At 40.6% G+C, this 22,232-nt stretch overlaps 1 protein-coding gene across 10 annotated transcripts in view; it reads left to right on the top strand.

Moving 5' to 3' along the window:
• LOC132342100 (guanylate-binding protein 2) overlaps positions 1-22,232 on the top strand; it is a 95,137-nt gene that overhangs the window by 24,998 nt on the left and 47,907 nt on the right. Inside the window, exon 11 of one of the 10 annotated variants that reach the window (XM_059885327.1) lies at positions 979-21,780. The exons of 8 other annotated variants lie outside the window; for them this stretch is intronic. In XM_059885327.1, coding sequence (XP_059741310.1) covers positions 979-1,281 — 303 coding nt within the window. In that variant the 3' untranslated portion in view covers positions 1,282-21,780. Of the gene's footprint in view, positions 1-978; positions 21,784-22,232 lie in introns of those variants that run through there. One more of the 10 variants, XM_059885328.1, reaches the window with a different exon arrangement.

Consider the following 22,232-nt stretch of genomic DNA (forward strand, 5'->3'; position numbering starts at 1 on the left):
TCTACCAATGTCAGCTGTACGTATTGGATGCTTCCACCTTTATATCTGAAGTAAATAAACCCCCCATGATAAGTTGCACTGAGGGTTGCTATGTCTCCATCTTGGGCTTCCCTAGTGGCTCAGCTGGTAAAGAATTCACCTGCAATGCAGGACACCTGGGTTCAATCCCTAGGTTGGGAAAGTCCCTTGGAGAAGGGAATGTCTACCCACTCCAGTATTATGGCCTGGAGAATTCCATGGAATGTATAGTCCATGGGGTCAAGGATATGGCAACTCACTCCAGTATTCTTGCCTGGAAAATCCTATGGATGGAGGAGCCTGGAAGTCTAAAGTCCATGGGGTCACAAAGAGTTGGGTATGACTGAGTGACTTCACTTCACTTCATGTCTCCATCTCAATCTCACAAAAGTGTACCTGCTTGGCAGAATAAAATTATATGCCTCCCCACTGGAATCTGGAAATGAGAGTTGTCTATTTTCCACTTGGGAAACTATAGTCTCATAATGTGATCCCTTTCCATCCATGTTAGTGTCAACTGATTCTTTAGGTAGATTTCTGGAGATACATACTATGTTAGAAATAATGATAATAACCCAATAGTATTATCACATACATCACATACAATGTGATTTAAAAATTTTTTTTCTTTACCATGATCTCAATATTCTTTTTAACTTTTCCTCTGTTGTTTTGTACATAATGCCTTATATTTCATGTACAAATCCCACTTGGTTGTATTATATGTATTATTCTTTGTAGACATTACTGTATTCAATTTTCTAATATTTTCTTGAGAGTTTTGGCATCTTTATTCCTGAGAAATGTTTGTGTGATTTTCTTTTCTTGTAATGCCTTTGCATGGCTTTGGTGTTAGGGTAAGGTTGATCTGACAGAATGAGCCAGTAATATTTCTCTGCTTCTATTTTCTGAAGGGGACTGTGTAAAATTCACATGATTTCTTCTTTAAATGTTGGGTAGAATCCACCATTGAACTCATCTGAGCATGATGCTTTTTGCTTTGAGACGGACCGTACAGAAGCATGGCCGAGAGGAGCTACCCCTAGCCCAAGGTCAGGGGTGGTGGCTGAGAGGAGCTCCCCATGCCCGAGGTCAGGGGCACTGGCTGAGAGGAGCAACCCCACTTCCAAGGAGTGGTGGCGGCGTGGGCGCAGGAGGGCCAAGAGGAGCTACTCCACATCCAAGGTCAGGAGGGTGGCTGTGAGGAGATACCCCTTGTCCAAGGTAAGGAGCAGTGGCTGCGCTTTGTTGGAGCAGCTGTGAACAGATAAGAAACCCAAGTAAGATGACAGGCATTGCAAGAGGGCATCAGAGGGCAGACACACTGAAACCATAATCACAGAAAACTAGTCAGTCTAATCACATGGACCACAGCCTAGTCTAACTCAATGAAACTAAGCCATGCTGTATGGGGCCATCCAAGATTGGGGGGGTGGTCATGGTGGAGAGGTCTGAAAGAATGTGGCCCGCTGGAGAAGGGAATGGCAAACCACTTCAGTATTCTTGCCTTGAGAACCCCATGAACAGTATGAAAATGCAAAATGATAGGATACTGAAAGAGGAACTCCCCAGGTCAGTAGGTGCCCAATAAGCTACTGGAGATCAGTGGAGAAATAAATCCAGAAAGAATGAAGGGATGGAGCCAAAGCAAAAACAATACCCAGTTGTGGATGTGACTGGTGATAGAAGCAAGAACCGATGCTGTAAAGAGCAATATTGCATAGGAACCTGGAGTGTCAGGTCCATGAATCAAGGCAAGTTGCAAGTGGTCAAATAGAAGGCAAGAGTGAACGTTAATATTCTAGGAATCAGCAAATTAAAATGGACTGGAATGGGTGAATTTAACTCAGATGACCATTATATCTACTACTGTGGGCAGGAATCTCTTAGAAGAAACGGGGTAGCCATAACGGTCACCAAAAGAGTTCAAAATGCAGTACTTGGATGCAATCTCAAAAACGACAGAATGATCTCTGTTCATTTCCAAGGCAAACCACTCAATATTACAGTAATCCAAGTATATGCCCCAACCAGTAATGCTGAATAAGCTGAAGATGTTCTATGAAGACCTCCAAGACCTTTTAGAACTCACACCCAAAAAAGATGTCCTTTTCATTATAGGGGACTGGAATGCAAAAGTAGAAGTCAAGAAATACCTGGGGTAATAGGCAAATTTGGCCTTGGAATATGGAATGAGGCAGGGCAAAGTCTAATAGAGTTTTGCCAACAGAAGGCATTGGTCATAGCAAACACCCTCTTCCAACAACACAAGAGAAGACTCTATACATGGACATCACCAGATGGTCAATACCGAAATCAGATTGATTATATTCTTTGCATCCGAAGATGGAGAAGCTCTATACAGTCAGGAAAACAAACCCAGGAGCTGACTGTGGCTCAGATCATGAACTCCTTATTGCCAAATTCAGACTTAAATTGAAGAAAGTAGGGAAAACTACTACACCATTCAGGAATGACCTAAATCAAATTCCTTATGTATATACAGTGGAAGTGAGAAATAGATTTTAGGGACTAGATCTGATAGACATAGTGCCTGACGAACTATGGATGGAATTAGTGACATTGTACAGGAGACAGGGATCAAGATCATCCCCATGGAAAAGAAATGCAAAAAAGCAAAATGGCTGTCTTAGAAGGCCTTACAAGAAACTGTGAAAAGAAGAGAAGTGAAAAGCAAAAGAGAAAAGGAAAGATAAAGCATCTGAATGCAGAGTTCCAAAGAATAGCAAGGAGAGATAAGAAAGCCTTCCTCAGTGATCAATGCAAAGAAATAGAGGAAAATAACAGAATGGGAAAGACTAGAGATCTCTTCAAGAAAAATTAGAGATACCAAGGGAATATTTCACGCAAAGATGGGCTCGATAAAGGACAGAAATGGTAGGGACCTAACAGATGCAGAAGATATTAAGAAGAGGTGGCAAGAATACACAGAAGAACTGTACAAAAAAGAGCTTCATGACTAAGATAATCACGATGGTGTGTTCACTCACCTAGAGCCAGACATCCTGGAATGTGAAGTCAAGTGGGCCTTAGAAAGCATTACTACAAACAAAGCTAGTGAAGGTGATGGAATTCTAGTTGAGTTATTTCAAATCCTGGAAGATGATGCTGTGAAAGTGCTGCACTCAATATGCCAGCAAATTTGGAAGACTCAGCAGTGGCCACAGGACTGGAAAAGGTCAGTTTTCATTCCAATCCCAAAGAAAGGCAATGCCAAAGAATGCTCAAACTGCTGTACAGTTGCACTCATCTCACACACTAGTAAGGTAATGCTCAAAATTCTCCAAGCCAGGCTTCAGCAGTATGGGAACTGTGAACTTCCTGATGTTCAAGCTGGTTTTAGAAAAGGCAGAGGAACCAGAGATCAAATTGCCAACATCTCCTGGATCATGGAAAACTGCTTTATTGACTATGCCAAAGCCTTTTACTGTGTGGATTACAATAAACTGTGGAAAATTCTGAAAGAGATGGGAATACCAGACCACCTGACCTGCCTCTTGAGAAATCTGTATGCAGGTCAGGAAGCAACAGTTAGAACTGGACATGGAACAACAGACTGGTTCCAAATAGGAAAAGGAGTACGTCAAGGCTGTGTATTGTCACCCTGCTTATTTAACTTCTATGCAGAGTACATCATGAGAAACGCTGGGCTGGAAGAAGCACAAGCTGGAATCAAGATTGCTGGAAGAAATATTAATAGCCTCAGATACGCAGATGACGCCACCCTTATTGCAGAAAGTGAAGAAAAACTAAACAGCCTCTTGATGAAAGTGAAAGAGGAGAGTAAAAAGGTTGGCTTAAAGCTCAACATTCAGAAAACTAAAATCATGGCATCTGGTCCCATCACTTCATGGCAAATAGATGGGGAAACAGTGGAAACAGTGTCAGACTTTATTTTTTTGGGCTCCGAAATCATTGCAGATGGTGATTGCAGCCATGAAATTAAAAGATGCTTACTCCTTGGAAGGAAAGTTATGACCAACCTAGATAGTATATTGAAAAGCAGAGACATTACTTTGCCAACAAAAGTCCGTCTAGTCAAGGCTATTGTTTTTCCAGTGGTCATGTATGGATGTGATAGTTGGACTGTGAAGAAAGATGAGCGCTGAAGAACTGATGCTTTTGAACTGGGTGTTGGAGAAGACTGAGTCCCTTGGACTGCAAGGAGATCCAACCAGTCCATTCTAAAGGAGATCAGTCCTGGGTGTTCATTGGAAGGACTGATGCTAAAGCTGAAACTCCAGTACTTTGGCCACCTCATGCGAAGAGTTGACTCATTGGAAAAGACTCTGATGCTATGAGGGATTGGGGGCAGGAGGAGAAGGGGACGACAGAGGATGAGATGGCTGGATGGCATCACTGACTCTATGGACATGAGTTTGGGTGAACTCCAGGTGTTGGTGATGGACAGGGAGGCCTGGCGTGCTGTGATTCATGGGGTAGCAAAGAGTCGGACATGACTGAAAAACTGAGCTGAACTGAACTGAGCATGGTACTTTCTGCTTTTAGAGGTTATTAAGTATTGATTTATTTGATAAATTTATAAGTCTTATTAAATTGTCTGTTTCTTCTTAAATGAGTTTTGTCAGGAAGTGTCTTCAAGGAATTGGTCCATTTCATTTAGGGTATCAAATTTGTGGATGCAGAGTTGTTCATACTATTTATTGATTATCCTTTTAATGTCCATGATATCTGTACATTGTCCATCCTTAATTTCTGGTAACAGTAATTCACATCATCTCTCTTTTGTCCTTGTTAGCCTTACTAGAGGCTTAATGATTTTGATTTTTTAAAATTTTGTTGATTTTTAAATGATTTCTTGTTTTTAATTTTTAGGAATTTCTACTCTAATTTTAATTATTACTTTTCTTCTGCTTTGAGTTGAATTTGCTCTTCTCTTTCTACTTTCTTATTATGGAAGCTTGGGCTTTTATTTTAAATTTTTCTTCTTTTTTTATATGCACACTCAATATTATAAATGTGTCTTTAAGCTCTGCTTTCACAAAATTCTACAAATTTAGGGAAGTAGTATTTTTATTTTTATTTACCTCAACTCTTTTAAAATTTCTCTTGAGATTCCTCCTTCAACCAATATGTTATTAAGAAGTGTGCTACTCAATCTCCACATATTCAGGAATTTTCCAGCTTTTTCTTACAGATTTCCAGTTTATTCAATTGTGATCTGACAGGAAATATTGTATTACTTCTATTCTTTTAATTTGTTGAGGCATAGTTTATGACCCAGAATGTGATTTACCTTGGCCCATATGAGCTTGAAAAGAATGTATATTCTGCTGATGTTGGATGGAGTAGTCTATAGATGTGAACTGCTTACAGCTGATTTGAGATCCTCTTCAGTTCTACATTGTGTGGCTTCCCAGGTGGCTGAGTGGTAATGAATCCATGTGCGAATGCAGGAGCCACAGGAGACGCAGATTTGATCCCTAGGTTGGGAAGATCCCCTGGAGAACGAAATAGCAACACACTCCAGTATTCTTGCCAGGATAATCTCATGGACAGGGGAGCCCGGTGGGCTACAGTTCATGGGGTTGCAAAGAGTCAGATATGTCAGTAATGGTTTTCCACCTACTATATATGTCCATTTCTAACCGAGAGGTGTTGAAACCTTCAAGCCTTCAATGGATTCCTCTGTTTCTCCTCCCTGTTGTGTCAGTTTATGACACACATATTTTGGCACTCTGTGGTTAGGCACAAACACATTGAGGGTTGCTATATCTTCTGGGAAATTTAACCCTTTTATTCGTATGCAATTACCCTCTTTATCCATGATCGTTTTCTTTTTCTGATGTCTACTCTGTCTTCCATAGTTTTCTTTTGTTTAGTGTTAGTATGGCATATGAACCTGGGGATCTGGCAAAGGGACTGAGAACCCCCAGGGAATTTGACCTTGGAGGCCAGTGGTGAAACCATTTACCACAGATTGGGACCCGAAACCCATGTTCTGGGACTTGAAACCAGCAAAACCCTGCTTGGGACTTGAATCCACGTGGCTGGGACTTTTACCCATCCAAATCCCTGCTTGGGACTTGAACCCCCATGGTTGGGACTCAAACCTAGCCCAAACCCATAGTACATGGTTTTAGGACCCAGTGAAACTCAGGTTCTTGATGTCTCATTGCAGAAAGAATTCAGTGAGAGACAAAGTGATAAGAAGTGGATTTATTCAGATACAGAGAGAAACACACTCCACAGACAAGAGTGTGGGCCTTTGTAGAGGCTGAATGAGACCACAAAATATTGCGTGATTAGTTTTTATAGGCTGGGTAATTTAACATGCTAATGAGTGTGAGGATTATTTGAACTATTTTTGGAAAAGGGGAAGAGATTTCCAGGATTTGGGCCACTGCCCATTCCTTGGTCTTTTAACAGTGCCTTGGAACTGTCATGGCACTTCTGGATGTGTCATTTCACTTGTGATTGAGGATCAAGATCTAGTATTGTCTGCCATCATGGTCCCATTTGATTCTAATCAGTTTATGTTGTGTCCTTGGGTGATGTCATTCTTTCAAAAGTTGTGGCCTGCCCCTTTCCCTCCTGTTACAGTGGGATTTGATTACAGCAGTCACACAACACTGGGGAAACAGACTCTTGGAGGGCACAAACAAAACCTTGTGTGCACCATGACCCAGGAGAAAGGAGCACTGACTCCACAAAAGACTGACCCAGACTTGCCTGTAAGTGACCAGGAGTCTTTGGCAGGAGGGTAAGTTGAGAGTGGCCTGTTGCAGAGTCATGGACACTGAATACAACGGTGCCTGCAGGGGACCTTTTGGAGGAGGTCACCATTATCTTCATGACCAGAGGGAGGGAACCCAGCCCCACCCATCAACAGAAAATTGGATTAAAGATTTACTGAGCATGACCCCACCCATCAGAACAAGACCCAGTTTCCCTTTCAGTCAGTCTCTCCCATCAAGAAGCCTCCATAAGCCTCTTATCCTTATCAGTCAGAGGGCAGACAGAGTGAAACCACAGTCACAGAAAACTAATCAAACTGATCACATGGATCACAGCCTTATCTACCTCAATGAAACTATGAGCCATACCATGTAGGGCCACCCAAAATGGATTGGGTCATAGTGGAGAGTTCTGACAAAATGCAGTCCCCTGGAGAATGGAATGGCAAACCATTTCAGTATTCTTGCCTTGAGAACCCAAGAACAATATGAAAAGGAAAAAACATATGACACTGAAGGATGAATTCCCCAGGTCAGTAGGTGCCCAATATGCTACTGGAGAAGAGTGGAGAAATAGCTCCAGAAAGAATGAAGAGATGGAGCCTAAGGGAAAACAACACCCAGTTGTGGATGTGACTGGTCATTGAAGTAAAGACCAATGCTGCAAAGAACAATATAGCATAGGAACCTGGAATGTTAGGTCCATGAATGAAGGCAAATTGGAAGTGATCAAACAGGAGATGGCAAGAATGAACATCGACATTGTAGGATTCAGTGAACTAAAATGGACTGGAATGGGCGAATTTAATTCAGATGGCCATTGTATCTACTACTATGGGCAAGAATCCCTTAGAAGAAATGGAGTAGCCATCATAGTCAGCAAGAGTCTGAAATGCAGCACTTGAGTGCAATCTCAAAAATGACAGAATGATCTCTGTTCATTTCCAAGGCAAACCATTCAATATCACAGTAATCCAAGTCTATGCCCCACCACTAGTGCTGAAAAAGCTGAAGTTGAATGGTTCTATGAAGACCTACAAGGCCTTCTAGAACTAACACCCACAAAGATGTCCTTTTCATCATAGGGGAATAGAATGCAAAAGTAGGAAGTCAAGAGATACCTGGAGTAACAGGCAAATTTGGTCTTAGAGTACAAAATGAAGCAGGAGAAAGGCTAACAGAGTTTTGCCAGAGAAGGCACTGGTCTTAACTAACACCTTCTTCCAACACAAGAGACGACTACATCATCAGATGATCAACACCGAAATCAGATTGATTATATTCTTTGCAGTCAAAGATGGAGAAGCTTTATACAGTCAGCAAAAACAGGACCAGGAGCTGACTGTGGCTCAGATCATGAACTCCTTATTGCCAAATTCAGACTTAAATTGAAGAGAGTAGGGAAAACCTCTAGACCATTCAGGTATGACCTAAGTCAAATCTCTCACGATTATACCGTGGAAGTGACAAATAGATTCAAGGGACTATATCTGATAGACAAAGTGCCTGAAGACCTATGGACAGAGGTTCATGACTCTGTGATCAAGGCAGTGATCAAGACCATCCCCCAAAAAAGAAATTCAAAAAGGCAAAATGGTTGTCAGAAGAGGTCTTACAAATCGCTGAAAAAAGAAGAGAAGTAAAAGGTAAATGAGAAAGGGAAAGATATACTCATTTGAATGCAGAGTTCCAGGGAAGAGCAAGGAGAAATAAAAAAGCCTTCCTTGGTGATCAATGCAAAGAAATAGAGGAAAACAAAAATAATGGGAAAGACTAGATATCTCTTCTAGTCTAGATATCTAGACTAGATATCTCATCTATTGTCCTGAAAGATGATGCTGTGAAAGTGCTGCACTCAAAATGCCAGCAAATTTGAAAACTCAGCAATGGCCACAGGACTGGAAAAGGTCAGTGTTCATTCCAATCCCAAAGAAAGGAAATGCCAAAGAATTCTCAAACTACCACACAATTGCACTCATCTCACATGCTAGTAAAGTAATGCTCAAAATTCTCCAAGCCAGGCTTCAGCAGTACGTGAACCGTGAACTTCCTGATGTTCAAGCTGGTTTTAGAAAAGGCAGAGGAATCAGAGATCAAGTTGCCAACATCTGCTGGATCATGGAAAAAGCAAGAGAGTTCCAGAAAAACATCTATTTCTGCCTTATTGACTATGCCAAAGCCTTTGACTGTGTGGATCACAATGAACTGTGGAAAATTCTTCAAGAGATGGGAATACCAGACCCCTGACCTGCCTCTTGAGAAACCTGTATGCAGGTCAGGAAGCAACAGTTAGAACTGGACATGAAACAACAGACTGGTTCCAAATAGGAAAAGGAGTACGTCAAGGCTGTATATTGTCACCCTGCTTATTTAACTTATATGCAGAGTACATCATGAGAAACGTTGGGCTGGAAGAAGCACAAGCTGGAATCAAGATTGCTGGAAGAAATGTCAATAACCTCAGATATGCGGATGACACCACCTTTATGGCAGAAAGTGAAGAGGAACTAAAAAGCCTCTTGATGAAAGTCAAGAGGAGAGTGGGAAAGTTGGCTTAAGGCTCAACATTCAGAAAACTAAGATCATGGCATCTGGTCCCATCACTTCATGGCAAATAGATGGGGAAACAGTGGGAACGATGTCAGACTTTGTCTTTTGGGGCTCCAAATCACTGTAGAAGGTGACTGCAGCCTTGAAATTAAAAGACACTTACTCCTTGGAAGAAAAGTTATGACCAACCTAGATAGCATATTGAAAAGCAGAGACATTACTTTGCTAACAAAGGTCTGTTTAGTCAAGGCTATGGTTTTTCCAGTGGTCATGTAAGGATGTGAGAGTTGGACTGTGAAGAAAGCTGAGCACCGAAGAATTGATGCTTTTGAACTGTGGTGTTGGAGAAGACTGAGTCCCTTGGACTGCAAGGAGATCCAACCAGTCTATTCTAAAGGAGAGCAGTCCTGAGTGTTCATTGGAAGGACTGATGCTGAGGCTGACACTCCAGTACTTTGGCCACCTTATGAAAAGAGTTGACTCTTTGGGAAAGACTCTGATGCTGGGAGGGATTGGGGGCTGGAGGAGAAGGGGACGACAAAGGATGAGATGGCTGGATGGCATCACTAACTTGATGGACGTGCATCTGAGTGAACTCCGGGAGCTGGTGATCGACAGGGAGGCATGACGTGCTGTGATTCATGGGGTCGCAAAGAGTCGGACACGACTGAGTGACTGAACTGAACTGAACTGAACTGAGATATCTCTTCAAGAAAATTAGAGCTACTAAGGATATATTTCAAGCAAAGATAGGCAGAATAAAGGGCAGAAATCGTATGGACTTAACAGAAGCTGAAGATATTAAGAAAAGGTGATAAGAATACACAGAAGAACTATGAAAAAAAAGATCTTCATGACACAGATAACCATGATATTGTGATCACTCACCTAGAGCAAGACATCCTGAAGTCTGAAGTCAAGTGGGCCTTAGGAAGCATCACTACAAACAAAGCTAGTGGAGGTGATGGAATTCCAGTAGAGCGATTTCAAATCCTAAAAGATGATGCTGTGAAAGTGCTGCACTCAATATACCAGCAAATTTGGATAACTCAGCAGTGGCCACAGGACTGGAAAGGGTCAGTTTTCATTCCAATCCCAAAGAAAGGCAATGCCATAGAATGCTCAAACTACCACACAATTGCACTCATCTCACATGCTAGCAAAGTAATGCTCAAAACTCTCCAAGCCAGGCTTCAATACTGAGTGAACTGTGAACTTCCAGATATTCAAGCTGGTTTTAGAAAAGGCAGAGGAACTGGAGATCAAATTGCCAACATCCATTGGATAATCAAAAAAGCAATAGAGTTCCAGAAAAAACACCTACTTGTGCTTTATTGACTATGCTAAAGCCTTTGACTGTATGAATCACCACAAACTGTGGGAAATTCTTCAAGAGATGGAAATACCAGGCCACCTGACCTGCCTCTTGAGAAATATGTTTGCAGGTCAGGAAGCAGCAGTTAGAACTGAACAGGGAACAACAGACTGGTTGCAAATCTGGAAAGGAGTACATCAAGGCTGTATATTGTAACCCTGCTTCTTTAACTTGAATGCAGAGTACATCATGCAAAATGCTGCACTGGGTGAAACACAAGCTGGAATCAAGATTGCCGGGAGAAATATCAATAATCTCAGATATGCAGATGACACCACCCTTACGACAGAAAGTGAAGAGGAACTAAAAAGCTTCTTGATGAAAGTGAAAGAGGAGAGTGAAAAAGTTGGCTTAAAGCTCAACATTCAGAAAACGAAGATCATGGCATGCAGTCCAATCACTTCTGGCAAATAGATGGGGAAACAATGCAAACAGTGACAGACTTTATTTTTGGAGGAGCTCCAAAATCACTGCAGATGGTGACTGAAACCATGAAATTAAGACAGGCTTGCTCTTTGGAAGAAATGCTGTGATCAACCAAGACAGCACATTAAAAAGCAGAGATATTACTTTGCCAACAAAACTCTTGTCTAGAATAAGCTATGGCTTTTCCATTAGTCATGTATGGATGTGAGAGTTGGACTCTAAAGAAAGCTGAGTGCAAAAGAATTGATATTTTTGAACTGTGGTGTTAGAGAAGACTCTTGAGAATCCCTTGGACTGCAAGGAGATCAAACCAGTCAATCTGAAAGGAAATCAGTCCTGAATATTCATTGCAAGGACTGATGCTGAAGCTGAAACTCCAATACTTTGGCCACCTGGTGTGAAGAACTGACTCATTGGAAAAGACCCTGATGCTAGAAAAGATTGAGGGAAGGAGGAGAAGGTTAAGATGGTTAGATGGCATCTCCCACTCGATGTACATGAGTTTGAGCAAGCTCCAGGAGTTGGTGATGGGCAGGGAAGCCTGGAGTGCTGCAGTCCATGTTGTTGCAAAGAGTCGGACATGACTGAGCGACTGAACTGAACTAAACTGATGTTATCTACCATCATCTATATATACCATATATATGACACATATATGGTATATATAATCTATATATACCCTATATGATATACCATAATCTCCATCCCTTTAGTCTGCCTTTGTCTTTATATTTAAAGTGGTTTTCTTGTACACAACAGATAATTGAGTTTTGTGTTTTTAATCCACTCTGACAGTCTCTGTCTTTTAACTGGTGTATTTAGACCATTGATATTGAAATTGATTACTGATATAGTAGGATTAATATCCACCTGACTTTATACTTTTCACTATTCATTGCCCATATCTTTGTCACTATTTTATCTTTCACTCCTTTTCTAACTTTTGGTTTTAATTATGCTTTTTATATGATTCCATTTTCTATCCTTTCTTAGCATAGCAATTGTACCTCTTTAAAAATTTTTTTTAAATTGTTTGCCCTATCGATTGCAATATACATTTCTAACCAATCCATGTTCAGTGTCAAATAACACTATACCACATCACCAATAGCACAAGCACCTTAAAATAACAAAATATTCTTAATTCTTCTCTCTGGTCTTTTGTATCATTGCTATAATTCATTTCACTCATACATACTCTTCAATCTTCAAATACATTGGTGCTATTATTGCTTTAATAAATTGTTGTATGTTAGATCAACTTAGAATAAGAGAAATATATTTTTATTTTCTTGCCATTTATTCCTCCTTCAGTGCTCTTCCAGTCTTTATGTAGATCCAAATTTCTGATATATCATTTTCCTCCTCTGAAGAACTTTAAACATTTCTTACAAATCAGGGTTCCTGGTGAGAGATTCCCTCAATTTTTGCTTGTCTGAGGAAGTACTTATTTCTCCTTCACTCAGAAGAATAATTTCAGTAGACACAGAATTCTAATTTGGTGTTGCTATTTCTTTCAAGATTTTGATTATTTCACTCCATTCTCTTCTTGCTTGTATGCTTTCAAAGGAGACGTCTGATATAATTCTTACCCTAGTGCTTCTATGAGTAAAATAAAATCTCTTTGGCTTATTTCAAGATTTTCTATTTGCCTTTGATTTTCTGTAGTTGAATATGATGTGCTTTTCAATTTGAGAAGTTTCTATTGACACACCTCCAAATTCACTGAGTCCGTCCCAATCATGTTCAGTCTACTGATGAACCCACCAAAGACAATCTTCATTCTGTCAGCCTGTTTTTAGTTTCTTGTATCTCCTTACAATTGTGGGAGTTTCCATTTCTCTCCCTACATTACTCACTTGTTCATTCACATTTTCCTCTTCTCCATTAGATTTCTTAGCATATTAATCACAGTAATTTTAAATTTAGCTGTCTGATAATTTGCAAATTATTTGCAAATTCCCTTGTCTGAGTCTGGTTCTGATACTTGATTTGATGCTTCAGATTGCTTTTATGCCTTTCAGCATGTCTAGTAATTTTTTTGTTGAAAGCTGGCATAGTTTAATATTTTGAAGGACCTGATGTAAATATGTCTATAGTGTGAGGTTTTATGTTAACTGTCAACAGGTTAGATTGTGTTTACCACTTGTTTTGGCTGCTGTGTCAGGAAATAAAATTTCCTTACTGTTAATGTTTTTGTCTCTCTGCTATCTTTTGGTTTCCCTAGAAGAGTGGTCCCCAAACGTTTTGGAACCAGGGACTGGTCTTATGGAAGACAATGGGAGTGGAGGTAGAGGATAGTTCAAGCGGTGATACTAGTGATGGGGAGTGGCACATGAAGCTTCCCTTTCTTGCCCTGCAGCTCACCTCCTGCTGTGCAGCCAAGTTCCTAACAGGCATGGACTAGTACCAGTCTGCAGCAGGGGGTGAGGGGAGTTGGGACCCCTGCCTGCCCTAGAGAACTTTTATCAGTTCTGTTGAGTTCAGTAGCTCAGTCGTGTCCGACTCTTTGCGACCCCATGAATCGCAGCACGCCAGGCCTCTCTGTCCATCACCATGTCTTGGAGTTCACTCAGACTCACGTCCATCGAGTCAGTGATGCCATCCAGCCATCTCATCCTCTGTCGTCCCCTTCTCCTCCTGCCCCCAATCCCTCCCAGCATCAGAGTCTTTTCCAATGAGTCAACTCTTCACATGAGGTGGCCAAAGTACTGGAGTTTCAGCTTTAGCATCATTCCTTCCAAAGAAATCCCAGGGCTGATCTCCTTCAGAATGGACTGGTTGGATATCATTTTATACTACCATCAAAATCAGTATGTCTCCCCAAATATCGTATGTTGAAAAACTTATGCCCAATGTGCTGGTTTTGGTGGTGGGGACTTTAGGAAGTGATTAGTTCATGAGCCCAGAACAATCATGAATGAGTGTAATGCTTACATAAATTCATACCACGTACCATGCCCATACCATACCCTTGCTATGGTAGTTATATTTTTAGTCTTTTGAGGAACTTTCATACTGTTTTTCATAGTGGCTCCATCAATTTACGTTCCCACCAATAGGGTACATACAAACGCTATAGTTTAAAAATCTTTTGCATTCACTTTAAAGGCATTGTTACTCTGTAGATTATTCTGGTTGACATTTTTCATTCAACACTTTAAAAGAAATGTTATTCCACTTTCTCCTAGATTATGTAATTTCCAGCAATGTTTCTTTCCAAGCCTAGTTTTTGCTCTTTTGTATGTAATGTTTCTTTTTTCACTGCTTGTCTCTAAGATTTTCTGTTCATAATTGGCTTTTATTACTAGTCTGTGGGGCGCAAGGCCGTATTTATCTTATATTTGTTTTGTTTGGGGTTCTGTGAACCTTTGATTGGTCATTTGTCTCTTTTATTAATTTTGGGAAATTTTCTCTTCAAGTATTTTTCCTGCCTCTTTCTTTACTTCTTCTATTTTTATTTTTCCAGTTATGTGCACGGAAACCTTTTGTCATTGTACTGGGGGATATCTTAAACTATTGAAGGCTCAGAAAATTTTTTTCTCTCTATTTCTGTGTTTCCATGTGGTTAATGACTATCGATCTATCTCAGATTGTATGGTTCTTTCCACCAATTTGTTCACATATTTTCTGTTAATTCCTTTAAAAGAATTATTGTCACTGATATTGTGCTTTACTTTTATAGGATTTCCATTTAACTCTATTAATAGCATGCAGTCTTTAAAAAATTTTAATGTGTTCATGTGTGTTATTCACCTTTCCAGGAGATTTTTCAACATAGTAATAGTGATTTCAAAGGCCCCGATTGTTCCACATTAGGTTTATTTCTGATATTGTTTCTGTTCTTTGTCTTATCTCATTATGATGCATAGTTTTAACTTGGATTTTTTTGTTTGTTTGTTTTTGTTTGTTTCTTGTTTTTGCTTCACTCCGTTTTTATTATATGCTTAGCACTGTAAAAAAAAAGTGGATATTGAGATAATAAGATTTATAGTTGAAAAATATCACAACCTCTATTTTGGTTAGGATGATTGTGGGGGGCATTTATTCAGTGTAGTAATTCATCTGTGCTGAGTTTTGTTGTTGCTACACTATATCAAGTCCACCACAAGCTTCACATTCCTCCAGTGGAATTCTACTATTTGTAGTGGAAGACCTGAAGCACCAGAAGACTCTTTTAGTTTTCCTGTTCCATCCTAAACCTTTAGCAGACCCTGCATACTTGTCTTGTGGGCAGTCTCTGTGCTCTTGACCTATTCCAATGGTAGACTGCTGTTTTTGTTTTGTTGTTGTTGTTGTTGTTGTTTATTTACTCACTGCAAGGCTTTGTTGAATGCCTGCATGCTCTTAGGTTTTCCAGGTAAATCTATTGCACCTCAAACCTTGAAAAACTCAGTCAGTCTGCCCAACAAAGGTTATTGCATATCTCCTGCCCTGCAGCTACTATTTCTTATGATACCTGATGGAGGCCAATGGAGGATTTTATATGAGTATGTGTGAATTTCTCTTATGTCAAGGTTTATTGGGGATTCTGGCCATTGTGCAATATGCAGGAAGTTTATTAAAATTTTTGTTATTCTAATATCTGTAATCAGATAAAAGATAACTTGTTTATGTGGCTCATCTTCTCAAAAGGGATTGCAACTCTTTGAAATTTTCTCTTCTTGCTTTGTGACCTCACTTGGGATAGGTTTTTAAAAGTATGATTTTATAGATTATTTGGACATTTTTTTCTTTTCAGATTGGAGCAATGTTCTCTTGAGACATTTTGGATTCTTAGTAGTTTGGAACATGGATCTCATTTCTCTTGATTAGTCACTCTAGCTTTACCAATTTCATAAACTACCAATTTTACAAACAGTTTGGTTGCTTTGACTCTCTTATTATATAGTGGTTTTCTACTCCACTAAGTCTGTTTTGCTTTTATTTTGGTTTCTTCTACTTTTTCTGCATTTGGATCACTTGAAGAGGTTGATATTTAGCTTGTTTTCTACTTTAATTCTTTACTAGTTTATGGCCTGAGGATATAATTTCACTGAAATTAGTGATTCAACTGCATCTTGAAGTCTGAAATATAGTATTATCAGTATTTCTCATTTAAAAATATTTTATATTTTTCAAAATAAAATTCTTTGTGGCCTATAGATTATTTAGAATTATAACATAAAAATATAAGAATCTTCAGTTATCTTTTTGTCACTGTTTTATAACGTTGAAAAGTGAAAGTGTTAGTTGCTCAGTCACGTCCAGCTCTTTGCAACCTCATGGACTATAGCCTACCAGGCTCCTTTGTCCATGGGATTCTCCAGGCAAGAATAGTGGAATGGGTAGCAATTCCCTTCTCCAGGGGATCTTTTCAGCCCAGGGATTGGACCTGGGTCTCCTGCATTTCAGGCAGATTCTTTACCATCTGAGCCACCAGGGAATATTTTTTTAATATAGTATTATGGTAAATTGGTATACTCTGCTTAATTTTAATTTGTTAACCTGAAAAAAATGTTTTCTACAGTGTTTGATCACAATTATCAGCATATTAAATATTTGTTCAATTTGCTAATTATCCTCTTCAAAGCTTTGGGCTTCTCTGGTGGCTCAGATGTTAAAGAATTTGCCTACAATGCAGGAGATATGGGTTTGACCTCTGGGTCAGGAATATTCCCCTGGAGAATAAAGTGGTAACCCACACCAGTACTCTTGATGGAGAATTCCATGGACAGAGGAGCCTGATGAGTTACAGTCCATGGAGTTGCAAAGAGTCAGACATGACTGAGTGACTAACACTTCACTTCACTTCACTTCAAGTCTTCAACACCATTACTGATTTTGTGTGTGCGTTCTATTAATTAATCTCTGAAGTGGGATAAGTGTGTCCTAAAAATTTTGACTTTCCCTATTCTTTCAGTTCTGCCATTTCTCAATTTATTGGAAGCCATATTATAAAGTGAAAGTGAAAGTCATTCAGTCATGTCCGACTCTTTGTGACCCCATGGACTGTATAGTCCATGGAATTCTCCAGGCCAGAATACTGGAGTGGGTAGCCTTTCCCTTCTCCAGGGGATCTTCCCAACCCAGGGATTGAACCCAGGTCTTCCACATTGCAGGTGGATTCTTTACCAGCTGAGCCACAAGGTACATACAAATACAACAATATTATGTTTTCTATAAAGCTGAAATTGTCTTCAAATTTCTGCATGCCTATAGACAGGCATTTTTGCTTTTAAAATCTATTTTTATATGCTGCTATATGTATTACTCTCACACACTATAATCTGTTTTCATATAACACTTGTAGATACTTTGGTAATAGTATATATCACGTTCCAGAGCCAAACATATCTGAGTGGCTTACAGTCTTCATCTAGAAACACAAATCTTTATACCCTCACTGACAACAACAAAAAGTTGATGAAAACAAGAGAAGAGATTCAGAGAAACAGAGCAAGAGCAAAAGCAAAAAAAAAAAAAAAAAAAAATTTCTTGGATCCATGTAACTGAGAAATGATTAAGTTTATCTATTTTAGGTCATATGCCTCAGTTCAGTTCAGTCACTCAGCCATGTCCGACTCTTTGTGACCCAATGAATAGCAGCACGCCAGGCCTCCCTGTCCATCACCATCTCCTGGAGTTCACTCAAACTCAGGTCCATCAAGTCGGTGATGCCACTGAGCCATCTCATCCTCTGTTGTCCCCTTTTCCTCCTGCCCCCAATCCCTCCCAGCATCAGAGTCTTTTCCAATGAGACAACTCTTCACATGAGGTGGCCAAAGTACTGGAGTTTCAGTTTTACCATCAGTCCTTCCAAAGAACACCCAGGGCTGATCCCCGTAAGAATGAACTGGTTGGATCTCCTTGCAGTCCAAGGGACTCTCAAGAGTCTTCTCCAACACTACAGTTCAAAAGCATCTATTCTTTGGTGCTCAGCTTTCTTCACAGTCCAACTCTCGCATCCATACATGACCACTGGAAAAACCATAGCCTTGACTAAACAGACCTTTGTTGGCAAAGTAATGTCTCTGCTTTTGAATATGCTATCTAGGTTGGTCATAACTTTCCTTCCAAGGAGTAAGCGTCTTTTAATTTCAAGGCTGCAGTCACCATCTGCAGTGATTTTGGAGCCCAAAAAGATAAAGTCTGACACTGTTTCCACTGTTTCCCCATCTATTTCCCATGAAGTGATGGGACCAGATGCCATGATCTTCATTTTCTTAATGTTGAGCTTTAAGCCAACTTTTTTACTCTCCTCTTTCACTTTCATCAAGAGGCTTTTTAGTTCCTCTTCACTTTCTGCCATAAAGGTGGTGTCATCTGCATATCTGAGGTTATTGATATTTCTTCTGGCAATCTTGATTCCAGCTTGTGCTTCTTCCAGCCCAGCATTTCTCATAATGTACTCTGCATATAAGTTAAATAAACAGGGTGACAATATTCAGCCTTGACATACTCCTTTTCCTATTTGGGACCAGTCTGTTTTTCCCTGTCGAGCTCTAACTGTTGCTTCCTGACCTGCATACAGGTTTCTCAAGAGGCAGGTCTGGTGGTCTGGTATTCCCATCTCTTGAAGAATTTCCCACAGTTTATTGTGATCCACACAGTCAAAGGCTTTGGCATAGTCAATAAAGCAGAAATAGGTGTTTTTCTGGAACTCTCTTTCTTTTTTGATGATCCAGCGGATGTTGGCAATTTGATCTCTGGTTCCTCTGCCTTTTCTAAAACCAGCTTGAACATCTGGAAGTTCACAGTTCACGTATTTAATCTCCCCCCTAAATCAATCTTGGTGGCTCAGGAATTATATGGCCACAGTAATTTTCCCAGACTGGATTTAAGTCTTGAATCTACTCAGTGCAGTCTCAGAATTCTAGAAAAATCTGTCCCTGATATTGTCACATACACCTTACAGTTACAACACACTCTGCAGCTCCAAATACAGTATCATTTTATTTTATAAAATAAGCATATGGCAATCTGACTAAGGATTTTTATACTGTTCTAGCTGATTTTGCAGCTAGAAAAGTCTGCATAGGGAATACGTGCCAAAGCACTAGCTCCTGGCTAGTCTTGGCCATAGAACTTTGAGACTACATTCTGCCTGTCCTTCCTTTCTCCTCATTGCCGTCTAGATACAGATGGGATAACTACCGGTGTCCAGCCCCAGTTGGATCCAGGGACTCCCTCGGGAGGATGGCATTGGCAAAAGGATAGATAAAAGGAGAAAGAGACAGAGGCTTGAACTAACTGGTTTACACAGAAAGCCAATAAAACCTGTGACATCAGGTTTGCACTGACCATGGAGGCCACAGGCGCCCTCTCAAATCGCAGAAAGTGCCCCACCTTAGGCACCTTCTCAAGTGGGTCTTAGAAGCCCGGGCAAATCAATGGTCTCAGAGGGCCCCTGTGCTCCAAATTAGTCATCCTGAAGGAAGAACAGAGAAGAAAAGGAGAGAAAAGGAAACAAGAAAGAACAACATGGGGAGACTTGATGAGCATGGCCCGCAACTTTATTTTCCAAAGTAGCTTTTACAACTTAAGTTGTGCATAGAGGATAAGAGGGGGTGTGGAATCATGCAAGGTCAGCAGTCCTTGACTCTTATCAAAGCCAGGCTTTCTTTCTGAAAACTTATCATATGCAAAGGTTTTAGGTGACTTACATCATCTTCTGGCCAGGAGGCCTGTTAACATTTTATGACTTATTCTTCTGAATAATGGTTAGTCAATCAGAAAACTTATTTTCTCTAAAGGTGATTATTCTAAAGTCAGGCGCCACCCTCTGAAAGCATTAGATAAAGTTGCATGCCTATAGGGCAAAAGTGTGGTGGGTTATAACAAGAAAAGAATTAACTCAAGGGTCCAGGGTTACAAACATTGAAGCTACTCCTTACATTTCTATATACCAACTATATTAATCAATACACTCCCAGGGACACAGTAGGTAAGGGATATGGAAACTTGGCAACAAGGATTAGCTCAAACAAGAAATCCTCTACTAGTTCTATTCTAACAATTTTAACTCTCTGAGTAGCTCTGCACTGTTAGAATATCTTAAGCTTCCCATGCCTCTCGTGGTTGGGAGGCTGTGAACAATCACATGCGTAGCTGCAGGGGTCCAAACAAACCTGTCAGGCAAGCTAGAAAGTCATCAGAGGGGTTTGAATTGAAACACTCCTATTATGCCCAGGAGACTTATTAACTAGAGCTCTAAGTTGATTTTCTTCAGAGAAAGGTGATCGCGGATAGCCCCCCGTTAATGTCAGAAGAGTTGGTGAAAGTCGTGAAATAGCAAAACAGACAGATTTTGGTTTTGGGGTAGATGCTCAGGCAGGTCCAGGGGGCCTCTCGAGTTCTGATTCGCCTTTGCATGTCAAATCCTCTCCTCATGACCTTTGTCATGGGTGGGAACTCCCGTGCTGGCTCCTGGCAGATAACCAAACCCTGATTCACAGGGTTAAAGACCTGTAACAGAAACTGGTGACTAAGTGAAATTCTTGAGCTCCTTTTACAGAACAGCAGGTAAGGGAACAGGTTGTTTGAAAACTCCTATTGTAACAAAATAAAACTGGCCGATACCAGGTCAAACCAATACAGCTCATCAGAATCTGCACAGAAGAGACCTTTTGTCCCATAGGTGATCCACTGTCATCACAGCCCAAAATTCACCAACCTGTTTCACACCAAATCCTCTGTATTTGCACATGTCCCATGAAGAAGCATGTAACCAAGATAAACTTGCACAGAACACCAATTATCTCACTTTTCCTTACCACCAATCACCTTTCTCTAAGGCCTAAGACCATTCTGCTTCTTGCTCCTGTTAATATTCTAAGTCCCTGTCCTCTTGGGAGGCAGACCTGAGACTTGTTCTCTTGCCTCCTTACTGGGTGGCCTCTGCTGCAAACCTTGGTGTCTCAGTGTTTTGGCTTGTGGCTCCTTGGGCAAAAGAACCTGATTCCCTAACAGCAGCAGTCAAGTTTTTAACTTGTAGTTTAGTACAACACCTTAGGATACAGAAAAGAATGAAAGAAATCTGAATCAACCCCCAAACCCCAAAGGTGGATCCACCTTAATAAAAGAGCAGAGAAAAAAAAAAAAAGTGAATATTTCTGGGCTATAAAATCAAGGGTTAAATACACAGGTTCCTCTGTCCATGGAGTTCTCCAGGCAGGAACACTGGAGTGGGTTGCCATTTTCTTCTCCAGTGAAGAAAGAAATCATAGAGTTAAAAAGAAAGTACTTTTTTAAAAAGGAAAGAGAAAAATAAAAGAATTAAAGGCTTTTCAACTGAAAAAAAATTAATAAATAAACCCTTTCTTTCATAAAAACACCCCGAGAGACAGGCTGTTGAACTCTCATCCTACCATTATTTGGGTCTCATTCACTGTGGGGTCAGGAATGCCTAAGTCACCTGTGGAGGAGGGAGGAAGTTGGGTTTACACAGCCAGGCAGGGAGGAACGCTTATCTCCCTGGCTTTCCTGGAAGGCATCTAGGTTACTGCCTCCAGGAAAGGGAAAAAAAAAATACAAGTCCTTCTGTCTTTTCAATTTCGATTCTCATAAACCCCACCCACACCGGGTGACTTTTAATAACCAACTGGCTTTTCAGCTTCTGAATAAGAGCAGTATCCAGAGGAGACAGAAGCAAAATGAGCCCTAGGGGTGATCCAGAGCAGCTGACTTGACTCCCAGCTGCAGTGTCTGCTCCAAGTAAGTTTGCTCCTAAGCTTGACCTTCTAAGCACTCTTCTGTTAAATAATGACAATAAAATCCCCCAGTGCAGGCCCTATCCTGAGGGAAGGGAGGCAAGGATGGCCCCGTGGGGTCAGAGCGTAGCTCAAGCAGCTCAGAGTTGGTTGGCTTTGAGGCATGTCACCCTGATGCTCTGCTCCTCCTAGAGCATGTAGCAGTTGCTGTTGTTCAGCTGCTAAGATGGTGTCCGACTCTCTGCGACCCCATGGGCTGCAGCACCCCAGCCTCCACTACCTCCTGGGGTTTGCTCAAACTCATGTCCATTGAGTCCATGATGCCATCCAACCATTTCATCCTCTTTCACCCCTTCTGCTTCTGCCCTCAATCTTTCCCAGCATCAGGGTCTTTTCCAATATGTTGGCTCTTCACATCAGGTAGCCAATATTGGAGCTTTAGCTTCAGCAACA

This window comes from Bos taurus, chromosome 3 (genome assembly GCF_002263795.3).
Source record: "Bos taurus isolate L1 Dominette 01449 registration number 42190680 breed Hereford chromosome 3, ARS-UCD2.0, whole genome shotgun sequence".
Lineage (NCBI taxonomy): Eukaryota > Metazoa > Chordata > Mammalia > Artiodactyla > Bovidae > Bos > Bos taurus.